Here is a 26596-nt window from a genome sequence, read left to right on the forward strand (position 1 = left end):
TACCGCCGCGGTGGTCTGACTTCATCCGCATCTCCCCCAGCCCGACACGCTTCACCTATCAACCATGTCCGCCATCATCGGTCGCGCTGCTTTCCGCGCCTCGCGCCCCCTCCGCTTCCAGGCCGTTGCGCCTCTCCGCGCCGACGTTGGTGCCGAGAAGCAGGCCAGCAAGGACGCCCTTAAGCAGGCCGGCAGGAGGGATCCCGAGCTCTACGTGCGCCTGCCAGCTCCAATTGCACTCTCGCGCGCGTCCCGATGCTGATCCGATGCTGCTGTACAGGTTCTCTGGACCGTCATGGCCGGTGCCTTCGGCCTTGCCGGCTGGTACTTCTGTAAGCCACAGCCCCTCGGCTCCGCGCCGCAACTGCCAATGGCGTCATGAACCCCTCGGACACCCGTATCTGATGCTCGACCACCTCCATATAGCTCGCTCTCCTACCTCCTCCACTTCGGAGAAGTCCGTCCCCAAGGTCGCCGGCAGCGAGCCCTGGAACGCCGCCGGCGGCGACGCCAAGTACCAGTACTACCCTGGCGGTGACTCCACCCAGGCTCCCCGCGACGCTCCGTCCGCCCTGAACACCGTCATCATCCCCAACGTCAACCTCCCCAAGGTAAGGGCCACACTCGGCGTTGTAGACAACCGCGCCCGGACAACCGGAACCAGGACGCCCGCGCTGACGGAGCTTCGCAGGAGCTCCACGAGAAGTACAACAAGTACGGCAAGGAGGGCTACTAGATTAACATCACGTGCTTGGAGCGCATGGAGAAATAGAGGTTTGGCTGAAAACGTGAAAACGCTGTTGTCCGTGTACAGAGACTTGATTCCCTGCGGCGTAGAATAAGACCGACTATTGCTGCTGATTCGCATAATGCATCCGTGCTTTCCTTAGAATCGGATCCATGTTCAGCGGTTGTGAGATATCTGTGGGCTGTTTCTTCTGGGGGAATGTCGTGGATCGAATATGGACCTGTATCCATGGGCCGCAGACTCCGTGATGTTTCGAAGGCGGTATTGAGTACGGGATGAACGACCCTGAGCCCCAGGAAATGACTGGAAATCAATAAAAAGAAAATCATGATATACATTGATCGCTGACTCCCAAGTTAAGCTCTCAGCTTTACAAGAACAGTCCGCTCTTGCGCCTATCCCATTTCAATCTTCCCGAAAATGCCCAAATAGGGAGAACGTCACCACTCTCCGGCTGTTTCAACCCTTCCTTTCTCTCGCCCGGAAATCGTAAGTAAAGGGTCACATCCGCCCCTAAAGTACAACATCGCCAAACCCGCCATACGCTCAAGCTTCCATCATGTCCTCGTCTTCCGTCTCTTCTCCGTCCTCACTCATGTTCTCCTCGGTCTCAGCCGTCTCCCTGCGCATGGCCAGCTTCCTCACAAGCGCGTCATCCCGGTACTCTAGCTTCATCTCCACGACACGAAACTGGGTCTCGGCCTTGAGCTCCTCCACGAATGTGGGCCAGTCCGCCGTTTTCTGCCACACGTTCGCCGCGCACGGCGTGAACGAGCCGTAGATACGGGCGTGGCCGAGCTTCAGCGTCTGCAGTGTCGCGAGGTGCTTGTCCACGAAGGCCTCGAGGACCGGCTGCTCGATGGGCCAGTCGCACATGGCCAGGTGCTCGAGGCTGCGAAAGCGCGGCACGTTGATGCAGATCTCGCGGAAGAGCTGGGTCGGATACACCCTGCGGCTACGCTTGGAGGCGGCCAGCCCGAGCGACTTGAGGTTCGGCATCAGGCGCAGCAGCCGGGAGACGGAGGCGTACGCCGCTTCGCTGACGCCGTCGAGGGTGTTGGTGTTGACCGAGAGGCCGAAGTGCTCGAGGTTGGCGAGGGTCGGCGCGAGCGCAGCGAGCTTCCTGGGCGAGATGTTGTGCAGGTTGGAGAGCATGATGAGCCCCTCGTTCAAATTGTGCCCGAAGCAGCTGCTCTCCATGTGCAGGCGCTTGAGCTTCGGCATCGGACGCTCAGCCAGGATGGAGAGCAGAGCCTCGGCCTCAGCGGATGCGGTGCAGTGGTCGCTGACCCATAACTGGCGGTCGCGCTCCTTGATACCATCGACGTTGTGGTAGATGGTGATGTCGGTGATTGAGGGCAGCAGCCCCAGGCACTTCCGAATCACGACTGCGCCGTACAGTCTACCCTTGTGCATATCGGCGTTCTTCAGAGAGGAGGTCGGCAGGCTGCGGCCGCGGTGCCACTCGCGCGGCCTGATGTAATCAGGGTCATGGACCACGGAGGTGACGCCATCAGCTTCATCGCGGGGATCCTGCACGTCGGCAGCGAGCTCAAGCTCCTGCCTCCTGGCATCGACGACCTTTTTCTCCTTCCTCATAGCTTTGTTAAGCTTGTTGCGCTCTTTCCTGGTCAGCGGGATGTCGTCAGCGTCGGAGGGGATCTGGGCGCCGGCCTCGAAAATGATCTTGGTGATGCTGTTGCGGAACTCTCTGTTCTCGGCAATCAACGTGGCAACATGATCGTAGCCCTCTCCCGTCAAGGGCACGCGGATGGTGGAGAAGCAGTGCTTGGCGGCATGGGGCCAGGTCAAGGCCTGTATGGATCGCGAAGTGCTACGGAGATTTAGGACATCCTTGCTGTCAACGTCCTTCAAGACCGTGTCCATGAGCTCAGGGGGAAGCTTCTCGATACCGGCGGTGTGGGTGGGAGTGATATGCGCTTTCTCGTGGCGAGCGCGGACCTTGGCAGCCTCCAGAAGCTGCAGGAGGAGCGGACGAGGGAGGCCTACGGTCAGGTTGGTCACAATTGACCTGTTCCCATGCTGTGGAAGGCCGACAATGCGATTTAGTTGCATGTTTAGGTGTGGGGTAACAAAGTTTGCGTAGGGTGTGCGGGTGGGCTGTGCTAGAGCGGTTGCAAAGAGATCGTTCGGGTGGGAGGTTTGGGTTAAGAGTGGGTTGCAGATGAAGAGGAATGGGTCCAAGGTGCGGGTAGAGCGATGTCCAATGCTCCAAGGCAGCAGGTGAATGGGCAAGAGGCCTTGAATGTGTTAAGGGCATGAGCTAATCGTATTAGGCAATTCACAATGGTTGTTCACACAACAATAGGAACGTTAACCCACGACGACAACAACAACAACCAACAAAAAAAAAAAAAAAAAAAAAACTCCCCAGTTCGAACCACGCCGCGAGCACGCTCACCACCAACCACCAAGACCAGAGGCAGAAAAGGCAAAAAACTATATGAGCTTGCTCAACCCGTGAGGGGAGCGTGCTATATAGGAACAGGCTCTTTGAGAACCGCCTGTTTTTTCCCGTTACACCCACCCGACCGTACCCCAGTCTCACCTGGGGCGCCCACGCTCCTAGCTGTCGTCGGTAGAAGAATCCTAAACCCAAAGGGAACGGTTCCGCTAGCACTCAGCCAGTCTTCGCTTGGACGGGTCATTACTGGGGATTTTGACTTTGTTAATTATATGGCCAACCCCCGCCTCAGTGTGCTTCCTCAGCCGTCGGCAACAGCAACCTAAGGGCCATGGATAAGAACCTACATGCAGCGTACGATAACTCTGGATCGTTCCCTGGGGAGAGTCCATTGCCGTACAATAACAATTCAAAGACGCATTCGAAGTGATATTGGGATGTGCGTAGCCTCTTGTAGAGTGCAAGAGGTGGACTGCGAGTCTCTCTAGAGGCTCTAGAGGCCTACCCGCAAAAAAGGAAAGAAAAATAAAAAAGCTACACGTATTTTCCCGTAGGCTAATGACACACCGGAGACGATTTCCTTCGATCCATGGTGAACATAACGAAGCTCACAGACTGGACACCCTCCAACAAATTCCTCAGAGGAACTTTCATACGGTGCAGGCGTTCGGGATACTACTCGGTACCAAAAACCGAATCCACTATTCTACAGCCGCTATTTCCCAGCACCATATGTTCCAATCCCATCTTGTCGGGCTTCTTCCTATGAAGTCCCGGTACGCAAAAGTCGTTGCCGCATTACCAGCACAAGCCCGACGGGTTGCTTACGTCACCGGCCGGCTACGGAAGATGAAACGCCCTAATCATTCCCGTCTCCCTTCAACTTCTCTTCCACCTTCATCCCTTTCTTAGCTGCCTTCACCGCCGTCCTCTTCTCACAACAGCGATATCGCCGTCGATAAGTCTGATGGCGCACTGCGCACATATCGCCCTTGGGACACGCAATGCTGCCGACCAAGTTGTCCGCACCCTTCGGCAGCATTGATCACCGCTCGGAACTCGCGTATAGGCGCAGCATTTTCTCGCGTGATGCCGTGCTCACATTCGAACGGTATATCGGTTATGGGCCCGGCTTCAGGAAGCTACAGGCGCAGGTCTGGCCAATCCATCGGTTTCTCTGGTGACTTTTTCCTCTGAACCAAATGCCGGGAACATAAAAGTCTTGCTATTGTGCGTCGAACTGCCGCGTACACGCCACCAATGTTTGACCCGCTCATTGAAGACGGCAATGGCCTCACAGTGGAGGAATACCGTGGCTAGAACAACGCAACGCCGGCCAGGCCCCATTCATCCACAGTCTCCTCAGTCAATGTTCGCCCACTCTCTTTCAAACTCTTCGACACGATTGCTCAAAGAGGAGGCCTCTGTACAACCCAGCTCATTTCAAGGCTCCATGCACTCCTCGTTGCACAACGTATAACGTACTGGATCAGGAACTAGTGCGATCACGTAGCGCCAGATAGTCTGCGGGGTACATGCTCAGATGCCATGGAGATCCTCTAGCCGCGTTTGAGCATCGAATCGCATATCGAGCGGATAAATGGCCAGCATTGCAGGATGGCTGACGGCTTGGAAAGCTTAGCCTAAGCTTTACTTCTATCACCCCCTTCCAGGTTTATACGTTATACGCCATACGGTTGTACGACGGCATGCGATTGATAGCATCAAATTGATTGCAATGATGTCCAAAAACACTCGACTCGGGTATCCAAGGAATGCATAGTTTTAAGGAGCCGACAGATGACTTACCCCCGACACGTGTTAGAGGCTCCCTGTTGCCGGCAGGCACGGCATGACGGCTAGGAGAGTCGGCTTCATGCGGTGTGAGAGTGGTGACAGCCGAATGGCCGAAACAAGAGGGCATCCACCACGGGCGGACGGGCCAGCTCGGCTAGGATGATGCACGTTACGGAACGGGGCCTGGGGTTAATTAATCGCGACGACATCCGGCATTGCAAACACCCTGCTCCACTTCTCCTGGCTGTTTATAGCCCGCCAAGCTTCGTTTAGCCGCGGGCAGTTTCTATAGAGTATCGCGTTATTGACGGGTCTGGAAGCCCCCCGTGTTTTGGAAACACTGGCTTGTTTGAAACACCCGGGTGCCTGAGCACCGCAATGCCGCCCCTCCTATCTTTCCGCAACTGGGCACTTGGCTTATAAAGACGGTTCCTCCCGCCTTCTGGATGCCACAGCCCAACCCGCAATCAATTACTTTCTTTGACATCATGGTTTCCTTCCGCTCCCTTTTCCTCGGCCTTACCGCCGTCTCCGGCGCCTTCGCTGCCCCCGCCGCTGAGGCCGGCGAGCTGGTTGCCAGGCAGTCGCTCACTTCCAGCCAGACTGGCACCAACAACGGCTACTACTTCTCTTTCTGGACCGACGGCGCTGGCGACGTCACCTACACCAACGGTGCTTCGGGCAAGTACAGCGTTGAGTGGTCCGGCGGCGATGGAAACTTTGTCGCTGGTAAGGGTTGGAGCACTGGCAGCGCCAGGTAAGATATCCGTTGCTATCCATGTCACGAACAGCGAGCTAACCCATCCGCTCACCAGGAACATAAAGTTCTCCGGCGATTTTGCCCCCAACGGCAACGGCTACCTCTCCGTCTACGGCTGGACCACCAGCCCGCTGATCGAGTACTACATCGTCGAGTCGTACGGCGACTACAACCCCGGCTCGGCCGGCACCAAGAAGGGCACCGTCACCTCGGACGGCAGCACCTACGACATCTACACCTCGGAGCGCACCAACGCCCCCTCCATCCAGGGCACTGCCTCCTTCACCCAGTACTGGTCCGTCCGCCAGAACCACCGCAGCAGCGGCACCGTCACCACCAAGAACCACTTCGACGCCTGGGAGAAGCTCGGCCTCAACCTCGGCACCCACGACTACCAGATCGTCGCCACCGAGGGCTACCACAGCTCCGGCTCCTCCAGCATCACCGTCTCGTAAATGCCCTCTCCTCTTTAGAGTGGATTCCCTCATCCCTTGCCGCACCAACAGCGCTGGGTTGAGGAGCATCTTCGTGGGACGTGAGCTGTTTGTGTTCTTTCAGTTGTATATAAATAAGTTTCAGAGCATTGCTTCCTATTATCTTCACCCCTGCAGCGGGTTACGAATGGGGACTGTTCGATCTTACCATCGAGTCACAATAAAAACAATGACCACTTTTACTACGGCACATGACAGCCATGGGACAACATTTCTGATGCTGCGCTGTGAATGATATCCTTCGTGAACTCATCAGGACTCTGATGCTATCAATTTCCCCTCTTACACGTTGAGAGTAGTGTAGCTCTTTGATTTACGTTCTGACCCCAAAGCAGGAAAAGGCCGAGGGGTTTGCTAAGAAATTCTCATCAGTCTGATCCAGAAAGAGGAAAGATGACGCCAGACAACACCATTATTGCGCGTCAACAAACTGGCAGCGCATCGGTTGCAGATGGATCGATTTTCTCAGATGATCGGGACATGCTGGCCGAGGAGCCGGCGAGGCCAAACGCCCAAATCCCTGGAATACGAGCTCGATAGATTAATTGGTTAGAGAAAGACGAAGGGAGAGCAAAGTAGGTGAAGAAAAAACCCTGTGCCGTGAACACCGCCTAACTCTGCATGATGGTCCTATTTCGGCACCGCGCGCCTGTGTGAGAAAAAAAGGCGTGGTGATGCATTAATATCTAAGTGGGTATCTAAATCGAGCGCCTATCCAATTCGCAGTTCCTCCATAATGCCATTTGCTAATTGTTTCGCTGTAGCAATGAGACCTTCGCACAGGTTACGCTGTTTCCAAGCCCATGTTGCGTCGGGCCTGGCCAAACTCTCTAGAAGGCTTCGCGCGTTCGGAAAAGGTAGCCCTAAATTCTGACGAGCCATATTCTTGAGGAGTCTGCTTCTGCTGCGTAGGAGAATTGCACATGTTTTCGTCGTGTTGAGTGGCCATTGCCGTGGCTGCTCCCTAGTGTGGACAAAAGCCGAACAGAGGACAGGTGTTCCAGAAATGTCCCACAGCGACGCAACGAGATCTTGCGTCGTTGGCGGTGGCTTCCATGATGAGGTTCCGGGCAGTGGTTAATGTTTTATTCGTTTTATTTTGGGGACTTGAACTTCTCCCACTTGAAGGGATGGAACATCCCAGGAGGTAAGCATGTCCCCTTTTTGAGGAAGTCCGACCACACATGCTGCGAATAGTGATCATATCCCTCACGCGGCCACCACCAGGTCAGCTTCTCCAGGACTATGTGTGCGGCGCCTACCCAGTTGTACTGGCTATCTGGGCCACCTCCGAGATTCTCCGGGCCTCCTGAATTGAACAACCAATCGATCATTTGGTCCTCCTCGGTGCCGTGGAAGAAAACAGGATGCTGCACGTGAACCGCCTTGAAACCGTGGTGGTAGGCCATGGTCTCCATTGTGGCTTCCGAAGCCATCCAGAATCCATACTGCTGTTGCAGAGTGTGAACAGCGGAGAGCAACTGCTTCGAAGTGCGTGTCATGGCCACCGGAGCTGCAAAGTGCGGCAGCTTCTTCTTCTTGATTTGGAGGGGATCGTTGTGAACCATGCCTTTGAACAGCCAAAAGTCTGTCGTGCGCACATCGACGATTGGAGCAAGAGTAATCAGATCCGCTTCTTCTCCAACACCCCACTTCTTCCCGTGTTCACGAACTTCGGCAGCACGCTTGTCGTTCCATAACGTGTCGTTCATCAACATCCATAGGTCGTTCCACGAACCCTGGAGGCTTGGGAGGTACCAAGCGGAATTCATGTTATTGAGATAGAGCCGAGGCTGTTCTTTCGCCCATGAAGCCATTCGCTCGAAGGCCTTGAGGTGAGGTGTAGTTGCGCGCCAGTCCATTTCGAACTGCCAAAAGTAATCAAAGTCGGGAGCAATGTTGTTGGCGAAGAGCTGCAAGGCCTGGTATGCCTGATGAATGTAGCTGTGGTTGGATTAGCAATCGTCCATTCCAAGAACTTAATAGCAACGGACCTATGATTAGGCACCTCTGGGTACCAATCCTTCAGAAGATTCTCATTCCATAGATAGGCCATGCCCCTGAATTCCTCAGGCACATGTTTCCGGAGAACGCGGTCGTAGGCTTCAGGATCGAGGAATATGTGTTGCTTCAAGTCTTTCACCTGGACCAGAATGAAGAGTTCGTACACGCCACCAGACTCCAGGGCTAGTTCGACAACCAATGACCTGATGTACGCGATGATATCCCCGGCCCAATTGAAGCTTTCGGAAGTCCTCATAACGACGGCGGTTCGAGGAACGGTGGACTTCTTGTAGTCGGTATTCGACGTTTGGACGGTCAGATGGCCCTTGGGTTTGCGATCAGGAAGATGGAAGCGCTCGCGCGGCTGGTTCCCATGACCAGGCAAGAGGCCATTTCTCGCGGCACACTCATGCTGCTCTTTTCTCCAGTCGCGACCAAGCCAAACCGAGTTGCCATCAGTGTACTTGTTGTCCGGGTCGAATCCGTAGGGCGCCAGGCGCGTGGTTGCGTTGTAACAGTGGTCGGGGCTGTCAAGAAGGTTCGGGAGGCCGAAAAGATGTCGGAGGCCTGCGGAATCAAACAATCAGCAGCCATACGGCATGATCTGGCGCAACGGACTCGTTACGCACTTTGCTTTTTGGTTACAGTGGGGATCTTGGCGCGGTCGGCACGGTGGGCCAGCTCGGGGTCGAGGACGCAGGCCTTGAAGGCTCTTCGGTGGAGCAGCGGTCTGGCGGGGGAGGCGGCGAAGAAGTAGAGGCCAGCGAGCAGCAGGAAGGCGAGCAGCAGGGTGGACGAGCGCCGCGCCATGCTGGGCAGCGGACTTGGCGGGAGGAATGTCGAGGCAGAGGTGGAGAAGGATGCGCAGCCGGCGGGCGAAGACGACGGGCAGCGCCCTTGCAGTAGTCGAGGTACGCTACTCAGCCAGGCATCGTGGTACTGGGGTGCCGCGGACCAGATTAAACGGGCTGACGCCATGAATAGCTATCGGCGGTGCCAGGGGAAGCCGCGATCGAAACGAGGGCCGTGCCAAGCACACGTTGCAACCCTCTCGCGAGCACGCAAAGCACTGCCACTCGATCGCCCTGTCTTCTTTCCACCCTCCACTTCACACGCCAGTCCTCGCAGCGCGCACGCTCCTGAAACATGACGTACACTCACGCATGCGAACACTCCCGTCCCGCTGCGGCGGCGCTCTGCCCCATCCGGACGTGCGATTGTGGATCCTAGCTTAGCACATACAAGCTTTGAGAAGCCGCCCGCTGGCCCTGCCGCTATCGTCAGCAGGAAACACTCCGCTGGAGGTGGAGCTTGCGACAGCCTCCCCGCACTTGCCAAGGAAAAGATGGCGATGAGAAACTTCGATTTGAATGAAGCGTTTTCACACCGGACGAGACGCACCCTGTTTGATGGCTCAAACCTATACCCCAGGATAGATCGCCAAAATTCATGACGTCTCTCTCCAAATGATAGTCGTTAGCACGATTGTCGATCCTGTCGGATCCACTGTCGTTGTTGTTTATGCGAGGTTTGCCGGGAGCCAGCTGGAAGCCCGGTGCTCCACCGAAAAGTGTGCCGGTGCCACCCCGACCTCTTGACAAGCTCTTCGCCTACGAAGTAGCAGTACGTGAAAATAAGCATTGCCGGACAAGCGACCGCATTTTCAAGGCTTTAATCTCGAAGTTGAGGCGAAGACTCTGCTAGGACGCCATGACCTACAGTTCGAGACTGCGAAGTCACCTTGAGGGTGTTGGCAAGAAAAGTGGAGATCGAGTCTTGCCAGTTTTTCCCACGTTGCCGACCAGTTGGCTGCAAAATGGTAGTACATAAGGAGGCTGCCCCGAGTCGAGCAGCGGATTCCCCTTACCTATCCCTCACTCTACAATGGCCACCTCGCTTGACACATTGATTCAGGCTCCAGAGGTAAGTAGTCCTAGCTCATTTCTCTGTTGGCCATGCTAATGCGGATGACAAGGGCACCAAGCTATGGGCATGTCCCTGACATCTCACAACGTATTACCATAATGCTAATGGCTGTCAAAGCTCCTCCATCTTGGCAATTTGGAGGCCGATGAGGGCTGGTTCAAGCGGGGTGTTCGTCTCCCCTGTCATTGTGCTCTATGAAAAGCTGATATTTTAAGGGCGGCACTACCCTTGGTTCCAGGCCAACAAACATTGCAGAGCGGCGGGAGATGGTGGTGATCGGAGTGCTCATAGAGCATCCAACCGAGGGCCTCATCTTGTTCGAGACTGGACCTGGCAAGGACTACCCGACTACCTGGGGTGCTCCTTTGAACGATATCTTTGCCCAAGTCAACTACCATCCGGACCAGGAGCTCGAGAAACAGATTGAAAAGACGGGCCACAAGTTCTCCGACATCAAGGCAGTCATAATGGGCCATCTGCATGTAGACCACGCTGGAGGCCTAGAGCTCTTCCGTGGCACAGACGTGCCGATCTATGTCCACGAGCAAGAGCTCAAGCATGCATTCTACAGTGTTGCCAGCAAGACGGACATTGGCGTCTATTTTCCGCAGCATCTGACATTTGACTTGAACTGGACACCCTTCCACGGAGACTTCCTCGAGATCACCCAGGGCCTCACTCTCCGGCATGCGCCGGGCCACACGCCTGGCCTCTGCATTCTCCAAGCAAATCTCAAGCATTCTGGGACGTGGATCTTCACCACGGACCAATATCACGTCCGTGAGAATTTTGAAGCGAGCCATCCCCAAGGATGGTTGGCCCGCGACCACGACAACTGGGTGAGAAGTCACCAAATGGTCAAGATGCTGCAGAAGAGGACGGGCGCAAAGATGGTGTTTGGTCATTGCAAGGATACTTTTAACAAGTACAAGCAGGCGCCACATGCATATACGTAGATTAGAGGAAGCACACCGCTGCGGCGTTTTCCATGCTTTCGTTCTCGTTCTTTCTCTGAAGTACTGTGTTTTAAGATATGATGGATGTAACACGAGAAGTCACTACGAACATTTGTTCTGAGAATATCGGATGGTCATAATGCAGGCGGAAGGCTGCCAGATTGCCCACGCACATATGACGAAAACCGATAAAGATGGTCATCATTATCGTAGCCCTACGCGACTTGGCGTCACTGCCGTTGCGGGCCGCGATCCAAGCTCTTTGGACCCCTGCACAGCTAACGTCATATGCAATGTGGGGAGCTCACCACATGCAAAAGACGGATGCCACAACACTCGACAACCGCATGTTTCGCAGAAGCCTCACGAACCTGCGTGCACACGTATCCACCATGAAGCTCGACGGTGCCGTTGCTCAAGCCCTTGGCATAGACTCGTCTATTGCCAGCGTTTCGTCCGCTGGCGGCGGAGGCATGTCGTCAGCTTCGACGTCTAAGATCACGGTGCAGATGCCGAATGGCGGCGACAAGCAGTTTTTCATGAAGTCGGGCAAGGGCGAAGACGCAGCCGTCATGTTCGAAGGTATGCATCCGAGTCGCATCTGACAGCTCCGCTAACCCCGCCATGCAGGCGAGCACGCATCCCTCAACGCCCTGCACAATGCCGTGCCAACCCTCTGCCCGAAATCCTTCGCCCACGGCACCTTCACATCCTCGCCCTCGACACACTTCCTCGTCACTGACTATCTGCACTTGACCTCGCGGCTCTCGCGGGGCGCCTCTAGCACCGCGCCGTCCCTCGCCGCCAAGCTAGCCAGGCTGCACACCACACCGGCGCCCACCCCGGCGGGCTATTCGCAGCCTCAGTTCGGCTTCCCGGTGACGACGTGTTGCGGCGACACCCCGCAGGAGAACGGCTACAAGTCAAGCTGGGCCGACTTCTACGCCGAGAACCGGCTGCGCTTCATTCTACGGCAGTCGGAGCGCAGCAACGGGAGCGACAAGGAGCTGCGCACGCTCGTCACCCGCACCGCCGACGAGGTCGTGCCACGGCTGATCGGCGATGCGCACCTCAACGGCGGCAAGGGCGTCACGCCCGTTGTCGTGCACGGCGACCTGTGGAGCGGCAACGCGTCGCGCGGCAGCATCGGCAGCCTCGACGCCGAGCCCGAGGACGTCGTGTACGATCCTAGCGCTTGCTATGCGCACAGCGAGTACGAGCTCGGCATCATGAAAATGTTTGGAGGCTTTGGTGGTTCCTTCATGAAGGAGTATCATGAGATTTGTCCCAAGACGGAGCCGGTGCAAGAGTATGAGGATAGGGTTGCGCTGTATGAACTGTTTCACCATCTGAATCACCACGCACTCTTCGGCGGTGGATATCGGTCTGGTGCTGTGAGCATTATGGAGAAGCTTCTGAGGAAGTATGGTAGTAAATAGCTCAAAGGGTCCTCTAACGTCACTGACCCGTGGTCGAGCCTGGGCACATCGCCTGCAGCACCTATCTATCTAAACACCTAATAGTCCCACCTACTGTCAGACTCGCCCGTCATGGCATCAAAGTCATCGAGCCTTCCAGGCTCATCTTCAACTCTACCCTCGTGCGAATGCCTCGGTGATGTAGAAAGCCATACACTACCGCAACCGTCAAGGCAGCGTAATTAACCCTCTCCTGCTACTGGCCTTTACCAATTTAGAGGGGTTCTAGTTCTCCCCCATGGAGCGCCAAATTAGCGGTCGGGGTCTGACTGGTAATTCTGGTCGTCACCACCGGTCTGTTAATCGCCTTTACATCCCTCTCTACGCATGATGGCGCGCTCTTGATCAATACTTCTGGCGGTCCTATCTTATGCAAAATCCTTATTATGGGACTATTGTAGAAAGTAGCCGCATAAGCATGGAGGATGAGGGACTCAGCCAATGGTGGCCACTGGCGTTCGTTTTCTTGAACCTTGCTGCAGCAATTTGAAAAAGCCATACAAGTCGAATGGGATTCTATTAGAGTTCAGCCAGAATATCTGACGGAAATCATGCAAGGGAATGCGAAGCCAGCGAAGTGGACACATGTACGATTGGAGGGTGCCTTGCATCAGTTAAGTGAAGCAAAGGCTACTGCAGTCATACAAGGCGATTCTGCGAAACTTCAGGCGAGGCTCTCGATGCAGCCTTTGAGGAAGCGAGACCAGGAGAGACGCAGTAGTGAGGCAGATACTGCAGGCCAAACGCATCGTGCATGCGTGTCGGCATGGATGGACGTGTCATGATGTGCCGGGCGCTATCGCTGATTGGGGGAAATTCGTGACAGCTCTGGCCGGGCGGACAGCAGCAACTGCAGGAAGCGAAAGGGTCCAATTGCAGAGCCGCACGATTGGCAGAGGCAATAAATGCGCAGGCTGGGGCCGGGGCAAAAGTCTGCTCGCGTTTCAAGCGCGGGCTGGGTGTCCGTCAGCTGGCGCCCGACACGCTGGGACTTGACAGCCGAGCGATCAGGCGGCAGGCCAATGGGCGCAAGGGCGGCAGACGTGGTGCCTGGAGGATTCGCAGCGCTGACGGCGCCGAGTCAGGGCCCGGGGCGACGAATGGGGAGGTGATGGACGATGGAAGAAGGGCTGTGTTCTGGGGCCAGGGCAGATCGCCTCACGGACCACACATGACGGCGCGCGCAGGTGTTCGACGCGTGCGCTGACGACCATGACCGCATCGGCGGCAGCATCACGACACGTCGCCGGCGTTCGTACGTGGGCACGGTCGCGTGGAAAACAGGGCACAGCCGTTGGGAGCCTCCGGGAGGGCGCAGGGTCGGTGTCGGGCCGGGGCAGCCGCCTGTCGCAGCGCCAGCCTGTCTGCCACCGTCCAGCCACCATCCCAGCCTCCGGCCGCCATCATGACCATATATCCAAGCATGCCGGGAGCTGCGCCCACGCCGGTCCCGAGATGCCACCGCGTCAACTACCCACACTACTCTCCGCTCTTCCGTCACACGCGCCATGAGTTCTAATGAACCGCTGCTGGCGTTGAAGCACACCAACGGTATGACGGAGCCGGCCCTAGCACATCCCGGCTGCGCCCCGCCGCCCCAAGCCATGCATCATCTCGCTGACAGCACATGCAGTTAGCAGGCCTCATATCCAGCACAGCGCCTCGCAGCAGAGCATCTCCGCCTCCGAGGACTACTACACCGTCTCCGAAATCTCGTCCAGCTCCGGCGATGACCGCTCGCAAACCACAATCATCCGCCACAACACCCCGCCCGAGCTCTACCGCACCCCGCTCCAGAGCCATGAGCAACTAGCCAACCCCCGCCGTCTGTCCACCCTGCAAGAGGCCCGTAAGTCGCGCGAGGCAAACACCGCCGTGCCCCGCGCCGTCCTTTTCGACGAGTCGTCCATTCCCCAGCGCTCAATGCCGTCGGCACGCCCCGTCCAGGACCCGCGTCGCAAGAGCGGCAGGGACTCGGAGTCCGTGTCCACCACCCCCGGCGTCGACGACACCCCCTACATCCGCTTCGCCATTGACCAGCTCACCCGCGATGAGGAGGTCCGTGGTTCCAGGAAATACCCCGCGGGCACCCGCGCAAGCGCAGAGCAATACCCTGTGCAGCGCCTAGTCTCGCCCGAGACCGTGGGCTATGTCCCGCAAGCGCCAACTTACGAAGCGTATGAAACCCCCGAGAGGAATCCTACTCGCCCAGCGCCAATGGAACCTCTCAATGGTGAGTCAAATGCAATAAGCCTGTCCCATATGTATGCTAAGCGTCTGCAGTGCAACAACGGGATATTTTCGTTCCGTACCACCCGCAGACCAAGTCTGTTCAGTTCCCGCCTCTTACATTCCTACCTTCCATTCTGCGGCCACTGTGGCTCGCCATCTTCGCTTCCCTTTGCGTCCTGATGATCACCGGCATGATTGTGAGCGCCGTGTGGTCCGACACATATTCCGGCCTCCTCGACTATGGAAATCTCGGCGATGGCAGCTATTTCCTTTTCCAGTATGTGCCAACTATCTTCGGCATGATCATCTTGGTGTGGTTACATCAAATCGCCGCTGCACTACAGCGGATTTCTCCGTTTATGGCCCTGGCCGCAGACTCCTCGAAATCCCGGTCTGAAGGCGTCTTTCTGGATTTATATCCCACACAATTCTTTTACCCAACCCTCCAACATTTCCGCGCCGGCCAACCTCTTATTGGCGTATTCTACATCATCTCGTGGATATTCCTCTTCACTATCCCTCTCCTTGGCTCCGCTTACAATGTCCGCTTCTTTGGCGGCTTACGCAACGGAACCTGGCGATGGTTGGCGGTCCAGGGCGTCATCTGGACTATTGTTGCACTCTACTTCTTGCTGATTGCGGGCATCATTTGTGTTGTCGTGCAACTCCGGAAGCCTACCGGGCTGAAATGGGACCCACGTTCTATTGCCGACTACGCCGCCCTTCTCGAACGCTCTAATGCTATCAGCGACTACAGCGACACGGAAATTTTGGAGACGTCTTCGGAATTCAGGGAAAGACTTGCCAGTCGCACTGACCGCCTTGGGTACTGGAACACCTCAGCCAAGCCGAACGACATCTTTTATGGCCTCGGTGAGCCCGGTGGAGACCCCCGCAGATATACGGTGGTGCAAGGAAGACTTAGGGAAAAGCAGGACTACGCGTCTGAAGGCGCAGACTTGGAAGCTGCTAGGCCAGGAGACCTCCGCTTGGACATCCGCGCTGAGTCGGTGCGGAGACGCTACCTTCCGTGGTTTCTCACCGACTCGTATGTGGTCGCTTGGATAATCGCCGCTGTGGTCCTCTACCTGACCTTCCTCATCGTCAGCTTCGTCAACGATGCAGTGATCGAGGGCTTCGACCCACTTGTCTCTGTGCCAGCCGATCCTGCTGGCTTCTCGGCCTCAAACTTCCTCTACTCATTCCTCCCTATACTGCTCACCATGCTCCTTTACCTATCCTTTCAGCAAGTTGACTTTGCTCTCCGCCGTCTCGCTCCGTACGAGGCCTTGTGTACCCCAGGCGGCGCATCCGCCGAAACTTCCATCCTCCTCGACTACCCGGCGCGCCTGCCCATCTCCGTCACGCTCGCCGCGATTGCCAACCACCACTGGCGCGTGGCTCTCTTCTCGTTCGTGTCTTTCATGACCGCATTTACACTTCCCGTCCTCGCTTCGGGCCTCTTCTTCACGCAATACTACCCGTCAGACGGCTCCCTCCGCGTCGCCGCCCACCCGGCCGCCTACTACGCGCTCTGCGTCTTCCTCGCCATCTACGTTGTCACCGTCTGCACGCTCGCCACGGGCCGCAGCGACATGGCGCTGCCGCACGACTCCCGTACCCTCGCCGAGACTATCTCCTGGCTCTACCAGTCGCGCATGCTCACCGACCGCGCCTTCAGCCGGCCCGCCACCAAGGCCGAGCTGGTCGCCCGCCTTATGGGCCCCGTTTACCTCGAGAAGGGCTTCAACCGCTCGCTGCGCTCGCTCGCCATGCCCGGCGCCGCATTCGGCTCCAAGGCCAACCTGCGCGCCGCCGCCGAGAAGCAACAAAAGGAACAGAACGAGATAGCCGCCAGCTTCGCCAACATGGCCGGTCACGGCAGAGGCGGATCCACCTCGTCTCGTCAAACCAACAACAACTACCAGTACATCCCCGAAGAGGAGTCGATGATGCAGACGGCGGGCGGCCACGCCATCGGCCCCGACGAGCTGCGCGCCATGGCCATGGAGAAGCGCCGCAGCCTGATCGACCCCGGCAGCATCATGTACGGCTTCGGCGTGCACTGGGGCCGCGACGGCAGGGAGCATCTCGGCATCGACCGCGTGCAGAGGGGCGAGAGTCGGATGATGCATTTTGATTGATTGATCGACCGATCGATTGATTTCTTGTTGGCTTCCATCATCATCGTTTCCTTCGCCTTCTTCTTTTTTGTCTTGAGCGTGTTTTTTTTTTCTTGATTCATTTCGCCCCGAAAAGAAAAAGATTGATTGCTTGCGTGCGCGCGACATATACCCTTTTTTGCTCAAAGCAAACTTACTTTTTTTTCTTCTTTGTAATTTTTTTTTTTCGCTTTTAGACATGTCCGAAACGAACAGTACACGCAAGATGATGGGGAAAAGAATTGGCCTCTGTGCATACGAATTGATGGATGAGATGGACGGATGGAACGATTGCTCATGAGGCGTTTGATGCGGAAGTTAAGAGATTTGGTATGAAAGAGTGAACTGAAGACGGTTCCACGCCTGGAGGGCTGTAATATCGATTAGCCGGGAATTAGTCTTAATAGCGCCTGCGCCCTTCGAGGCCAAGTGTGCATGGAATGTATGTATGCATGGGCTGGGATTCAACGGCCGTACAAATGAGTAAATAAAGATCCAATGATTACAAACTTGCCGATCTGCAAACCTGGTGAAGTTGATTCAAGTCCGATCACGACGGTGCAAGAAACAGCGAAAACGTAATTCGAATTCGCTACTTTACTACTCAATTGACCTTCACCGTAACTCACTACTTGGAGACCCTTCTCGGTAGCCAGGAAATCATTTTCGTTCGCCAAGTTCTGTGTCCCTAATGGTGAAGACTAGGAAATCAAGTAGAAACCCACCATCGGCCCAGATGTCCACCCACCCATTCCGAACGGGGCCATTGATGGTATGCGAAAGTATTTGAGGTGCCATCAACGGCCCCAGAAACCCTCCATCCAGGCCAACGGGGAAGTGCTAAGCAAATGTAGTGAAGTGCCGGTGCCAGCGTGAAGACCCTGCGCACCTGTGCAGACCCTTACCAGCTATCAGCGCCATCATCGGCCTGGCCAGTAGTCTCCGCGGGCTGGAAACCACCGTCACCAGCGTCAGACGCACCAGCACCAGGGTTGTTGAAAGCAGCCGCGGCAGCTTCCTCCTCCTCATGATCAGTGTCGTCGTCAAAGTCAAGAGGCTCGCCTTCAGCAGGGGCGATGTCCTGGAGGAAGTCGGGGACCTCCTGCTGGCGCTCCATGAGGATCTTGACAAGGTCTTCGGCAAGGTCCTCATTCCTCTCGTTGTAGAACGACGTAGCCAGACCTTCGTTGCCAATACGAGCGGTACGGCCGATGCGATGGACGTACTCACGGATACCGCCATACTGAGTGGACGGAAGGTCGTAGTTGATGACGTGCATGACGTTCTTGACGTCAAGTCCACGAGCGGTGACACCTGTAGCAACGAGGATAGGCGCACTGCCGGACTTGAAAGCACGCCTATTGTCCGTCAGTGGCAAACTTTATCACCAAGGAGCTATGGCGAACTTACAGGGCATCCTCACGTTCACGTTGAGTACGGTCCGAGTGAATGGAAGTGGAAGGAAGGCCACGATTGAAGAGGAAGTCATCAACCAAGTCAGCCTTCCTTTTGGAGTTGACGAAGATGATGCTGCGACCAGGAGGCATGGAGAAAAGCAGATCGTGGAGAGCCTTGTCCTTCGCGGAGTCCTCAACCCAGATGATCTTCTGGCAAATGTTGTTGTGGGTGGAACCAGCACGGCCAACACGAACGCGAATGTAGTCCTCAGCAAGGTATTGACGAGCGAGAGCACGGGCTTCCTTTGGGAAGGTCGCCGAGAACATGAGGTAGGCATGGTCGGCATCCTCGTTGTTGTCTGAGGGGATATTAGCGGAAAGGATACCAAGGATAAGCAGGAGGAAAACTGACCACCACCATTCAGAATCTTCTTCAGCTCCGTCTCCCAGTCATCGTCGAGCATCTCGTCAGCCTCATCGATGACGGTGTACTTGATCCGGTTCAGAGAGAGAAGAGCGGGCTTGTCCATGAAGTCGCAGAGGCGACCAGGGGTGGCAATGAGGACGTCACAGCCCTTCTCGAGCTCCATGCGCTGGTGGACCGGAGGACCACCACCGTAGATGACGCAAGGCCTCAATTGAGTGCGGTAGCACAGGCGGCGAGCCTCGTCGAAGATCTGGGCGGCAAGCTCACGAGCAGGGCAGATCACCAGGACGAGCGGCTCAGCACGAACACGGTCAGTGTCCGGGTTGTAAGCCCTCAAGTTGGGCCGGGGAGCAGCCAGCTTCTTAGCCTTTCCCATCAAACGAGACAAGATAGGGATCAGATACGCCGCAGTCTTGCCAGAACCTGCGAGGCGTAAGTTGTTGGCTCGATGGAGAGGGGAGGTAACTTACCAGTCTGAGCAACGCCGACAACGTCATGGCCCTGAAGCACGGCAGGGATAACGTAAGCCTGAATAGGCGTCGTCATGTCGTACTGGCAAAGACGCGTAACGTTGTCGAGCATGACAGGGTGCAGACCAGCATCCTCGAACTACAGCGCGAACGTGAGCAGCTACCCAGACGAGAGACCACGGACAGTAACATACCCTACGGACGGGAGCAATCTGAATAGGGCCCTCCTGGTGGATCTTGTACTCGAGAACCGAGAAGGCATTGCCCTTGCGCATGACGTTTTCATGGAGGAAGAGATCCTCCTCAAGCTTGGTGTCCGCAGGGCCGACGTCACCGAAATCGTCGTCCCACTCGTAGCGGGCGGCAGTAGCAGCCCAACCAGGCTCAATGTAACGACCCTCAGCCGTGGCCGCTTCGCGCTCTTCCTTAGTGTTCACGTTGTAGGTGTCATAGTCGTAGGCAACCGGGGCAACGAAACCGTGCTCGCGAGCGCGGTCAGCAGCACCCTCGATCGGGACCGTAGGCGGCGGCTCGACGACAACGGGTTTGGCATCGCTGCCGGCGTCACTGCCGGCGTTGCTGCCGGCGTCACTTCCAGCGCCACTCAGAGCAGCGGCCATCTCGGTGGTGTCGAAATTGGTGACAGGCTCAGACATGTTGGCTGGAATGGAAGTATTGTCAGTGGCGGGCATGATTCAAGCACGAGCAAAAGCAAGCGCCAAACGAGAGCTCAGCGGTAGGTGAGCCACCAGACACGGGGTGGCACATGCCGTATCGAGTGCAGTGACGAAGGGAAGACTTACACAATGAGCCTGCTTGGAAGCGCTGACGTTGTAGAGGGCGGCAGCAGAGTTGTCGGGCACGAAGGTAAGATCGTTGAGCTGCAGGAAGCTCTTGAAGAGATCAGAGCCTCGGGAAAGAGGTTGGTGAAGAAGAAAAAAATCTGCGTGGCGGAAGAAGAGACGGGTGTCTTATGCGCGCTCTACGGCTCGTCTTAGGAAGGCACGCCAGGCGACCACGCGCCGCAACCATCCAAGAAGGCAGGCACGACCGAGCTCGCGACAGACAGCGCAGCGACCTCCCGCAGCAGCAGCCACGGTTAAGTTCGCGGCAGTAGTCTATTGACCCTAGTGAAATGCACATGTTACGATGTGCTGTAGACCTGAAGCGGCACTGCACTGTACTTCATTACACCTGATCACGTATATCCCGTGATTGCTTCACTTACATCAGGTGCTCGCCGGAGGCCCTGTAAGGCTAGTCTTGTGGTTCACATCCGTCAGGGCCAGCTGACGGACAACGCCGAGGGCTGTTGCAAGAGCGCCTCGCCGCTACCAGGCAGATTGGGGCGATACAGAACCGGACAAGACGATGTCTTTGAAGGTAGAGACAACGCCCATTTTGACTAGGGCAAGAATACTTTGCAAAGTGGACGAGTGATGCGCTGGTGTATGTCCATCATTGTATCGTCGCGCTCTCAACATGTTGTCGGTGTCGAAAGCTCGCGAAATATTCAGATGAAAAGTCAAATTTTTCCTCCAAAAAAAAAAAAAAAAAACCCCCCCGGCAAGGCATCTTGGTAGAATATAGATGCACACACACATTTAGCAGGTGGTAAGGATGATTAACGCTTCGTGATCAACGTATCCACGCTAAGATGGACAGTGTCAGCACTTGGTCTTTCCAAACCAAAGAAAATCAACAGCGGTGAAACAAGTTTACAGGAAAACGAGAATAATGAGCCTAGCGCCAAGTATACGTCAAACGCGGGCAGGTGCAATTGTTTCTCAGGATCCTCAGCTAGGTGGAGCTGGGCTCGGCTCATTAAAGGTTTGGCAAGAAATCCGGTTTTCTTTTGTTTTCGCCAACCAGACTTGTAGGTGGGCGTGCGAGAGGCGATGCTCCTCCTGAGGGTAAAGTGAGTCCTGTCCATCGCTGTAAAGCCGGTTTGCAGTGCGGAAACGGCGATGCAGACGATGGCTACTGCTGGTGAAGTCCAGAGAAGGTTTTGGCCCAGACAGCCAAGGCGTGGGGGAATGCAGCCCGGGGGGAGCGGGGACAGGCCCGCCCGGCCAACGTCATCGCTCACGCGCGACAGGGACCTGCCCAGGCCTAGGGTCAAACGCGTCTGCCGCCGCCGCGCCAGTTCTCACGCGGACAAAGCCACACCGCATCTTGACCCAGCACTTTCTCGTTATCTATCCCCTTTGCTGCCATGGCCTCGCCCTCGACATCGCACCCCAACAACTTTCGCCCGCCGCAATGAACGACCCCGGCGTTGACGAGCCTATCAGTAATGCCGCCCAGGACTTGGAGCAAAATCCCTACGATAGTACGGAGAAGAAACGGGAGGAGGAAGAGCAGGACTTTCTTGATCCAAGGTGGGCTCCCATCGCGTGTACGAACCGCTGCTCCTAACAGCTTGGGTAGTCGATGGTGGTTTGCGTCCACAGCCTGCCCGCTCATCGCCGGAACCTTTGGCCCTCTTGCCAACGCCTTCTCCATTTGCGCCTTGGTTGAGAAATGGAGGGTCTACATCCCGCCTGGCATGGACGAGACCGTTGGGGAGCCAGTGCAGGATCCCTCATGGTGAGAAGAGATCTGTCGTGGTGTGTGGTTCCCGGCAGTGACTTACCCTCATGCAGGCTGATCGCCGTGAACGCCGTCTCCCTAGTCTGCGCTCTAACGGCTAATATGGCCCTGCTTCTGAACATGGCTCGCCGTCTCAAATTCAACGTCGCACAGCCTATTACCATCGGAGGATTTGCTCTCGCTGCAATATTGCTCATAGCCCTTGTCGCCGTTGCTTCATCTTCATACTTCCGCATACAACCAGGAAACGCCCACGCACTCTCCCAGGCCTTCTACTATGCAATCATTGCTGCATCATTGTATGCCATTATTTCGATGCTCATGGTGCTGACCGTCTACGGCGCGTGGAAAGGACACTACAAGACAGAGTTCCGCCTCACCATCAGCCAGCGTACACTGATGCTGCAGACCATCAGCTTCACCGTTTACCTGCTACTTGGTGGTTTGGTGTTCAGCTACGTTGAAGGGTGGAACTTCTTGGACGGGGTGTATTGGGCAGACTACACCCTGCTGACCGTAGGGCTTGGCTCGGACTTTCCCCCGAAGACGCATCTTGGAAGATCTCTCTTGTTTCCGTTCGCCATCGGTGGAATCCTCATGGTCGGTCTGGTGGTCGGCTCCATCCGATCTCTCGTCCTCGAAAGAGGAAAGGCCAAAATGGAGGCAAGAATGACAGAAATCAAACGAGAGAAAGTCTTGAGAAACCTGGACCCAAGCAAGCGTACAGTCAGGATTGGAATGTTCCAGAAGATACACTTCTCGTCCGAAGGACTCTCTGAGGTTGAGAGACGAGAACAAGAGTTCCATGTCATGCGCCACATCCAAAAGTCTGCTGAAAGGAACCGGAGATACACGGCGCTTGGACTTTCTATTGCCGCTACTTGCATTCTATGGTTCATAGGCGCAGTGGTATTCAAAGCTTCAGAGGGATCCCATCAGGGCTGGACGTATTTCCAGGCCCTTTATTTTTCATACACCTCGCTTCTCACAGTCGGATACGGCGACTATTGCCCTAAGAGCAATTCCGGGAAACCTTTCTTTGTTGTTTGGTCCATCATCGCTGTTCCGACACTGACCATCCTCATTTCCAATATGGGAGACACTGTGGTAAAAGGTTTCAGCGAGTTCACCATATGGCTAGGGAGCTTGACGGTGCTCCCTCAGGAGAGTGGAGTTCGAGCCACTTTGACATCCAACCTAGCCAAGGTACGAGATAACAAACTGTTCAAGAGGGACAGTAGCCTTCCAGAGTTCGAAAAACCTCCCGGTTTCCTACCTCACGATGGCAACGAGCAGCAGGGGAGAGACCGGGCGGACATGAGAGAGAGGATAGAGTCGGCAGCCATCAATCGATTGATGGAGCACCTTGAGGAGGAAGAGCTCGAAGAAGCAGAAGAGGCGGAAGAAAGAGAAGACCCTCTTGCTCGCGACATCCACTTCTATCATTTTGTCCTCGCAAAGGAGACAAGGAACGTTATGAAGGACCTCAATGCATCTCCGCCCAAGCAATATTCCTACCAGGAGTGGGCGTACTACTTAAAGCTTGTCGGCCAAGACGAGGCCAATCCAGGCGGGCATCGCAAGCCACCCACGATACCAGAAAGGAACAAGAACCACAAAGCTGATATCGGCGCCGGCGCAGGGACAATCCGGTTTGACGGTGAGAAAGTGTATGCGTGGAGTTGGCTGGGTACCAGGAGCCCGCTGATGGGATCCAAGTCGGAAGCCGAGTGGATTTTGGAAAGGCTATCCACGGTGCTCGAGCATGAGCTGAAGACGCTGAAGTCATCAAACGCAAAGGAGAGGATGGAGCCGCCACCGATTTCAATGGCCGATCTAAGGAAAAGGAAGTCAAGCGGCAGTGCTGGGAACTCCGATTGAGCGGGGTACGCTGCATCTGGAGCCTTTTTTTTTTTTTTTTCTTGCAAGTGTTTTCGTATCTATGAATCCTCAAACACCCTTGTTTGCTCCATTTTGAATCCTCTGGTGGTGAAGCGTCGAATGGTCTGGTCTATTCGAGGCAAAATACCGTGAGATGAGTTGTTTGTATGCTGATACACACTTCGAGATGTTTCCTTTTCTCGCCAGTTGAATCCGCTGTGGGGCTAAAGAACTGCGTTTGCGAGAACTAGCTGGTTATCAAGCCGCTCCAAGCCAAGGTGACGGGCGGGTGGCACATCTTACGCTCGACTCACGAAGTCATTACCAGGCGCGTCCGCCGTCACCTCAGCGCACCCGACCCGTCGCCACACAAGCAACTGGATTTCCTCCAACGCTGCCAACTTTTGACGCGCCCGTTTCGCCATGCCTCCCATACGTCCTTCAATCCCAAACCATGGCGTTCGTAGCTTCTGCGAACCCGAGGCGTACATTTCTGTCGCCATGCTCAACCACCAGGCCAAGCGCTACGATGTAGACGACGAGGTTGCTGTGCCTCGCTGGGCAGTGTTCATCATGGTCTTCGTGCCACTCTCGATCTTCTTCCTCGGAGTGGCTATCTACTACCTCAATCGCAACCGCCGTTCTGGCATGAGCCGCATGAAGACGCCCGTTGAGCTCGAAGATCTTGAGCTCGAGAGAATGGAGTCGCGCGGTCAGCGCTCTACTACGACCGCGCCCAACCTGCCAGAGCTGTACTGGCCAGGCGTTTTTCATCCGTCGCCGACGTCAGAAGCCACTGTTTTCCCAGGTGCTGGCGCTCAGCGCACCCCCCAACAGCCTCGTATGCGGTTTGACAAAAGCCTCCCAGACCTTCCCCCGCACACTTACGTGGAAGACGCAGAAGATTGGGAGACCGTCGCACCCATGACGCGGGAGAACACCTTCAACGACGCCTTCACCCAGCACCGCGTCGACCAAGACCACCGCGAGAAATACCGCCGCGACAAGGAACGCCGCGACCGCGACCGCCGCGAAGAGAACGAACGCTCCCTCCTCGAAGCCCTTGACCGCAGGCAACAGCGCGACAGGAACCAGCGTCGCGACAACCCGTACGAGCTCAGCCCCGAGCTGCCGGGCGACAGCGGCGACAGCAGCAACAGCCACAACAGCAACAAGAAGTCCCCGCCGCTTCACGACATGAATCCCCACGTGAACGAGAGCTACGCCCGCTACCGCCGTTACCGCCTGCAGTCCAGCGACGTGGATAACGACACGGACGTCATCCTCGCCTCCGACACCAACACCATGGGTCCGCCGACGACGGCCACGACGTCCAACACCGGCCCGGGTAACAGCAACCCCTTCACCGGTAGCGGCAGTGGCAGCGGAAGCCAGAGCAGCACGGTGCGCTCCGGTCGTGACCGCAGGCGCCAAGAGCTCTTCGCGGGCGGCGTTGGCGGCGGCTACGATGGAGACGTCGGTGGCTTCTTTGATCCGCACCGTGATCTGGTGCGCCCTCCTCAGCCAGCTCGCCTCGCTGCCGAGCGCAGCAACTTCGTCCCGCCGGCGGTTAGCGGACGGCAATTCCCAAGCGACCGGTCGGAGATGGATAACTTCACCGAGGCAATGATCACGGATGATCCGTTCGTGTCTGGCAGGGAGAGGAGTGCGTATCAGAGGAGGTAGAAGGATCCTCGGCGGGAAGTTGGAGTGGTGCATTTGGGTGATTGGATGACTTGAGATGGTCATTGTACTCTTCACTACTCTTGAGAACCTGCAACGTGATTTGGGAACAGGGCGGGATTGGTTTACAAACGGGAATAATATTGCTTTCGAGACGGCTAGAGGAGGAACAACCTTTCAGTCAGCCTTTCGCATCTAAGGTGCTCTCAAAAAATAGGTTGGGGCATGGTATTGATGCTTGCGGGGGTTTTCGATTCGGCAGTGGTAGCGTTTTTCACTCATTGCTGGCTTGTGTAATCAGTTCCCGAGCATGCAAACATGCCCCGTAGAGAGGCCTTGAGCTTAATTCTTAATGAAAAGCCGGTATAATAGAGCAGACGCAGATGCTCAGGTGTCTGACATGTGAGGTCAATTGAGTGGTTGTGGGGCACGCCGGCGAAGTGAGTCGCGCACCTGCAACTCGGCCCAGCTTCTTGCTAGCGGAACACTTCACTTCACCTTCCAGGGCTGCCTTTGCTGTTGCCTAGCCAGGCTGTACAAGAAGAGTTTAGCGTCGCAGTTGGCGCAGTTGATGAGCGCAACCCGGCCCTGCGGTCCGCATATATAAATCCCCCTCCTCCTCTTCTGCTCCGATATTTTCTTCTGCTCCGATATTTTCTTCTGCTCCGATATTTTCTTCTGCTCCCAAAAACTCTTTGCCTCTTACCTTAAGGCTTGAGACAACAACACTCTCAAACTCTCTTTGCCTTTTGGCTTGATTCAAAAGCCGCCAACCCAAACACTACCCGCAACTCCTCGAAAAGATCTTGATCTAAGCCAATGACCGCAAGCAAAGAGAGCTGCAAGCGGGGGCCTCCTAAGTGAGTGGCCCTTCAGAAGAACTGATTGCACTACTTTTTCGCAGGAGTATGGGAGCGCTCGCAATTTGCGACCGACGGTACCCAATCTACGAGACTTCAACGCGTTCAACCCTCGGCCCTGTTCTTCAGCCTCTTTCACTGGCCATCCTCACATCGAGTAACCTTGAAAAAATATATCAACAAACCTCACTCAGAGCAATCGGTCGGTCTCACACTCGATCCTCGGACTCTGACTGGCTCTGACTAACCCCCTACAGCAAACCCCACTTCGCATAAAAAAAAGAAGTACCCACTTCACCTTCAA

At 55.9% G+C, this 26596-nt stretch overlaps 10 protein-coding genes across 10 annotated transcripts; 7 read left to right on the forward strand and 3 right to left on the reverse strand.

Moving 5' to 3' along the window:
• Positions 1–64: 64 nt before the first annotated feature.
• Positions 65–736, forward strand: SLS55_003264 (uncharacterized protein; the record flags this gene model as incomplete). Its single annotated transcript, XM_066774742.1, has 4 exons — positions 65–214; positions 281–332; positions 427–611; positions 692–736. 4 exons carry the CDS (start codon positions 65–67, stop codon positions 734–736), a joined length of 432 nt encoding a protein of 143 aa, XP_066634861.1.
• Positions 737–1294: 558 nt separating this feature from the next.
• SLS55_003265 (uncharacterized protein) lies at positions 1295–2824 on the reverse strand (the record flags this gene model as incomplete). The annotated part of the gene is made up of 1 exon (XM_066774743.1): positions 1295–2824. The coding sequence occupies one exon, from the start codon at positions 2822–2824 to the stop codon at positions 1295–1297; it is 1530 nt and encodes a 509-aa protein (XP_066634862.1).
• A 2634-nt stretch (positions 2825–5458) lies between these two features.
• SLS55_003266 (uncharacterized protein) lies at positions 5459–6185 on the forward strand (the record flags this gene model as incomplete). The annotated part of the gene is made up of 2 exons (XM_066774744.1): positions 5459–5727; positions 5786–6185. The coding sequence occupies 2 exons, from the start codon at positions 5459–5461 to the stop codon at positions 6183–6185; spliced, it is 669 nt and encodes a 222-aa protein (XP_066634863.1).
• Positions 6186–7318: 1133 nt separating this feature from the next.
• Positions 7319–9038, reverse strand: SLS55_003267 (uncharacterized protein; the record flags this gene model as incomplete). Its single annotated transcript, XM_066774745.1, has 3 exons — positions 7319–8168; positions 8219–8795; positions 8858–9038. 3 exons carry the CDS (start codon positions 9036–9038, stop codon positions 7319–7321), a joined length of 1608 nt encoding a protein of 535 aa, XP_066634864.1.
• Positions 9039–10112: 1074 nt separating this feature from the next.
• SLS55_003268 (uncharacterized protein) lies at positions 10113–11110 on the forward strand (the record flags this gene model as incomplete). The annotated part of the gene is made up of 2 exons (XM_066774746.1): positions 10113–10151; positions 10370–11110. 2 exons carry the CDS (start codon positions 10113–10115, stop codon positions 11108–11110), a joined length of 780 nt encoding a protein of 259 aa, XP_066634865.1.
• A 392-nt stretch (positions 11111–11502) lies between these two features.
• SLS55_003269 (uncharacterized protein) lies at positions 11503–12549 on the forward strand (the record flags this gene model as incomplete). The annotated part of the gene is made up of 2 exons (XM_066774747.1): positions 11503–11692; positions 11741–12549. The coding sequence occupies 2 exons, from the start codon at positions 11503–11505 to the stop codon at positions 12547–12549; spliced, it is 999 nt and encodes a 332-aa protein (XP_066634866.1).
• Positions 12550–14096: 1547 nt separating this feature from the next.
• On the forward strand, positions 14097–16964 carry SLS55_003270 (uncharacterized protein; the record flags this gene model as incomplete). Its single annotated transcript, XM_066774748.1, has 3 exons — positions 14097–14139; positions 14222–14821; positions 14872–16964. 3 exons carry the CDS (start codon positions 14097–14099, stop codon positions 16962–16964), a joined length of 2736 nt encoding a protein of 911 aa, XP_066634867.1.
• Positions 16965–17883: 919 nt separating this feature from the next.
• On the reverse strand, positions 17884–19932 carry SLS55_003271 (uncharacterized protein; the record flags this gene model as incomplete). Its single annotated transcript, XM_066774749.1, has 5 exons — positions 17884–18340; positions 18393–18738; positions 18792–19229; positions 19277–19415; positions 19471–19932. 5 exons carry the CDS (start codon positions 19930–19932, stop codon positions 17884–17886), a joined length of 1842 nt encoding a protein of 613 aa, XP_066634868.1.
• A 1606-nt stretch (positions 19933–21538) lies between these two features.
• Positions 21539–23749, forward strand: SLS55_003272 (uncharacterized protein; the record flags this gene model as incomplete). Its single annotated transcript, XM_066774750.1, has 3 exons — positions 21539–21657; positions 21707–21865; positions 21922–23749. 3 exons carry the CDS (start codon positions 21539–21541, stop codon positions 23747–23749), a joined length of 2106 nt encoding a protein of 701 aa, XP_066634869.1.
• Positions 23750–24172: 423 nt separating this feature from the next.
• On the forward strand, positions 24173–25435 carry SLS55_003273 (uncharacterized protein; the record flags this gene model as incomplete). The annotated part of the gene is made up of 1 exon (XM_066774751.1): positions 24173–25435. One exon carries the CDS (start codon positions 24173–24175, stop codon positions 25433–25435), a length of 1263 nt encoding a protein of 420 aa, XP_066634870.1.
• Between the last annotated feature and the right edge of the window lie 1161 nt (positions 25436–26596).

The sequence above is a fragment of the Diplodia seriata genome (genome assembly GCF_021436955.1).
Source record: "Diplodia seriata strain FDS-637 chromosome Unknown scaffold_3, whole genome shotgun sequence".
Lineage (NCBI taxonomy): Eukaryota > Fungi > Ascomycota > Dothideomycetes > Botryosphaeriales > Botryosphaeriaceae > Diplodia > Diplodia seriata.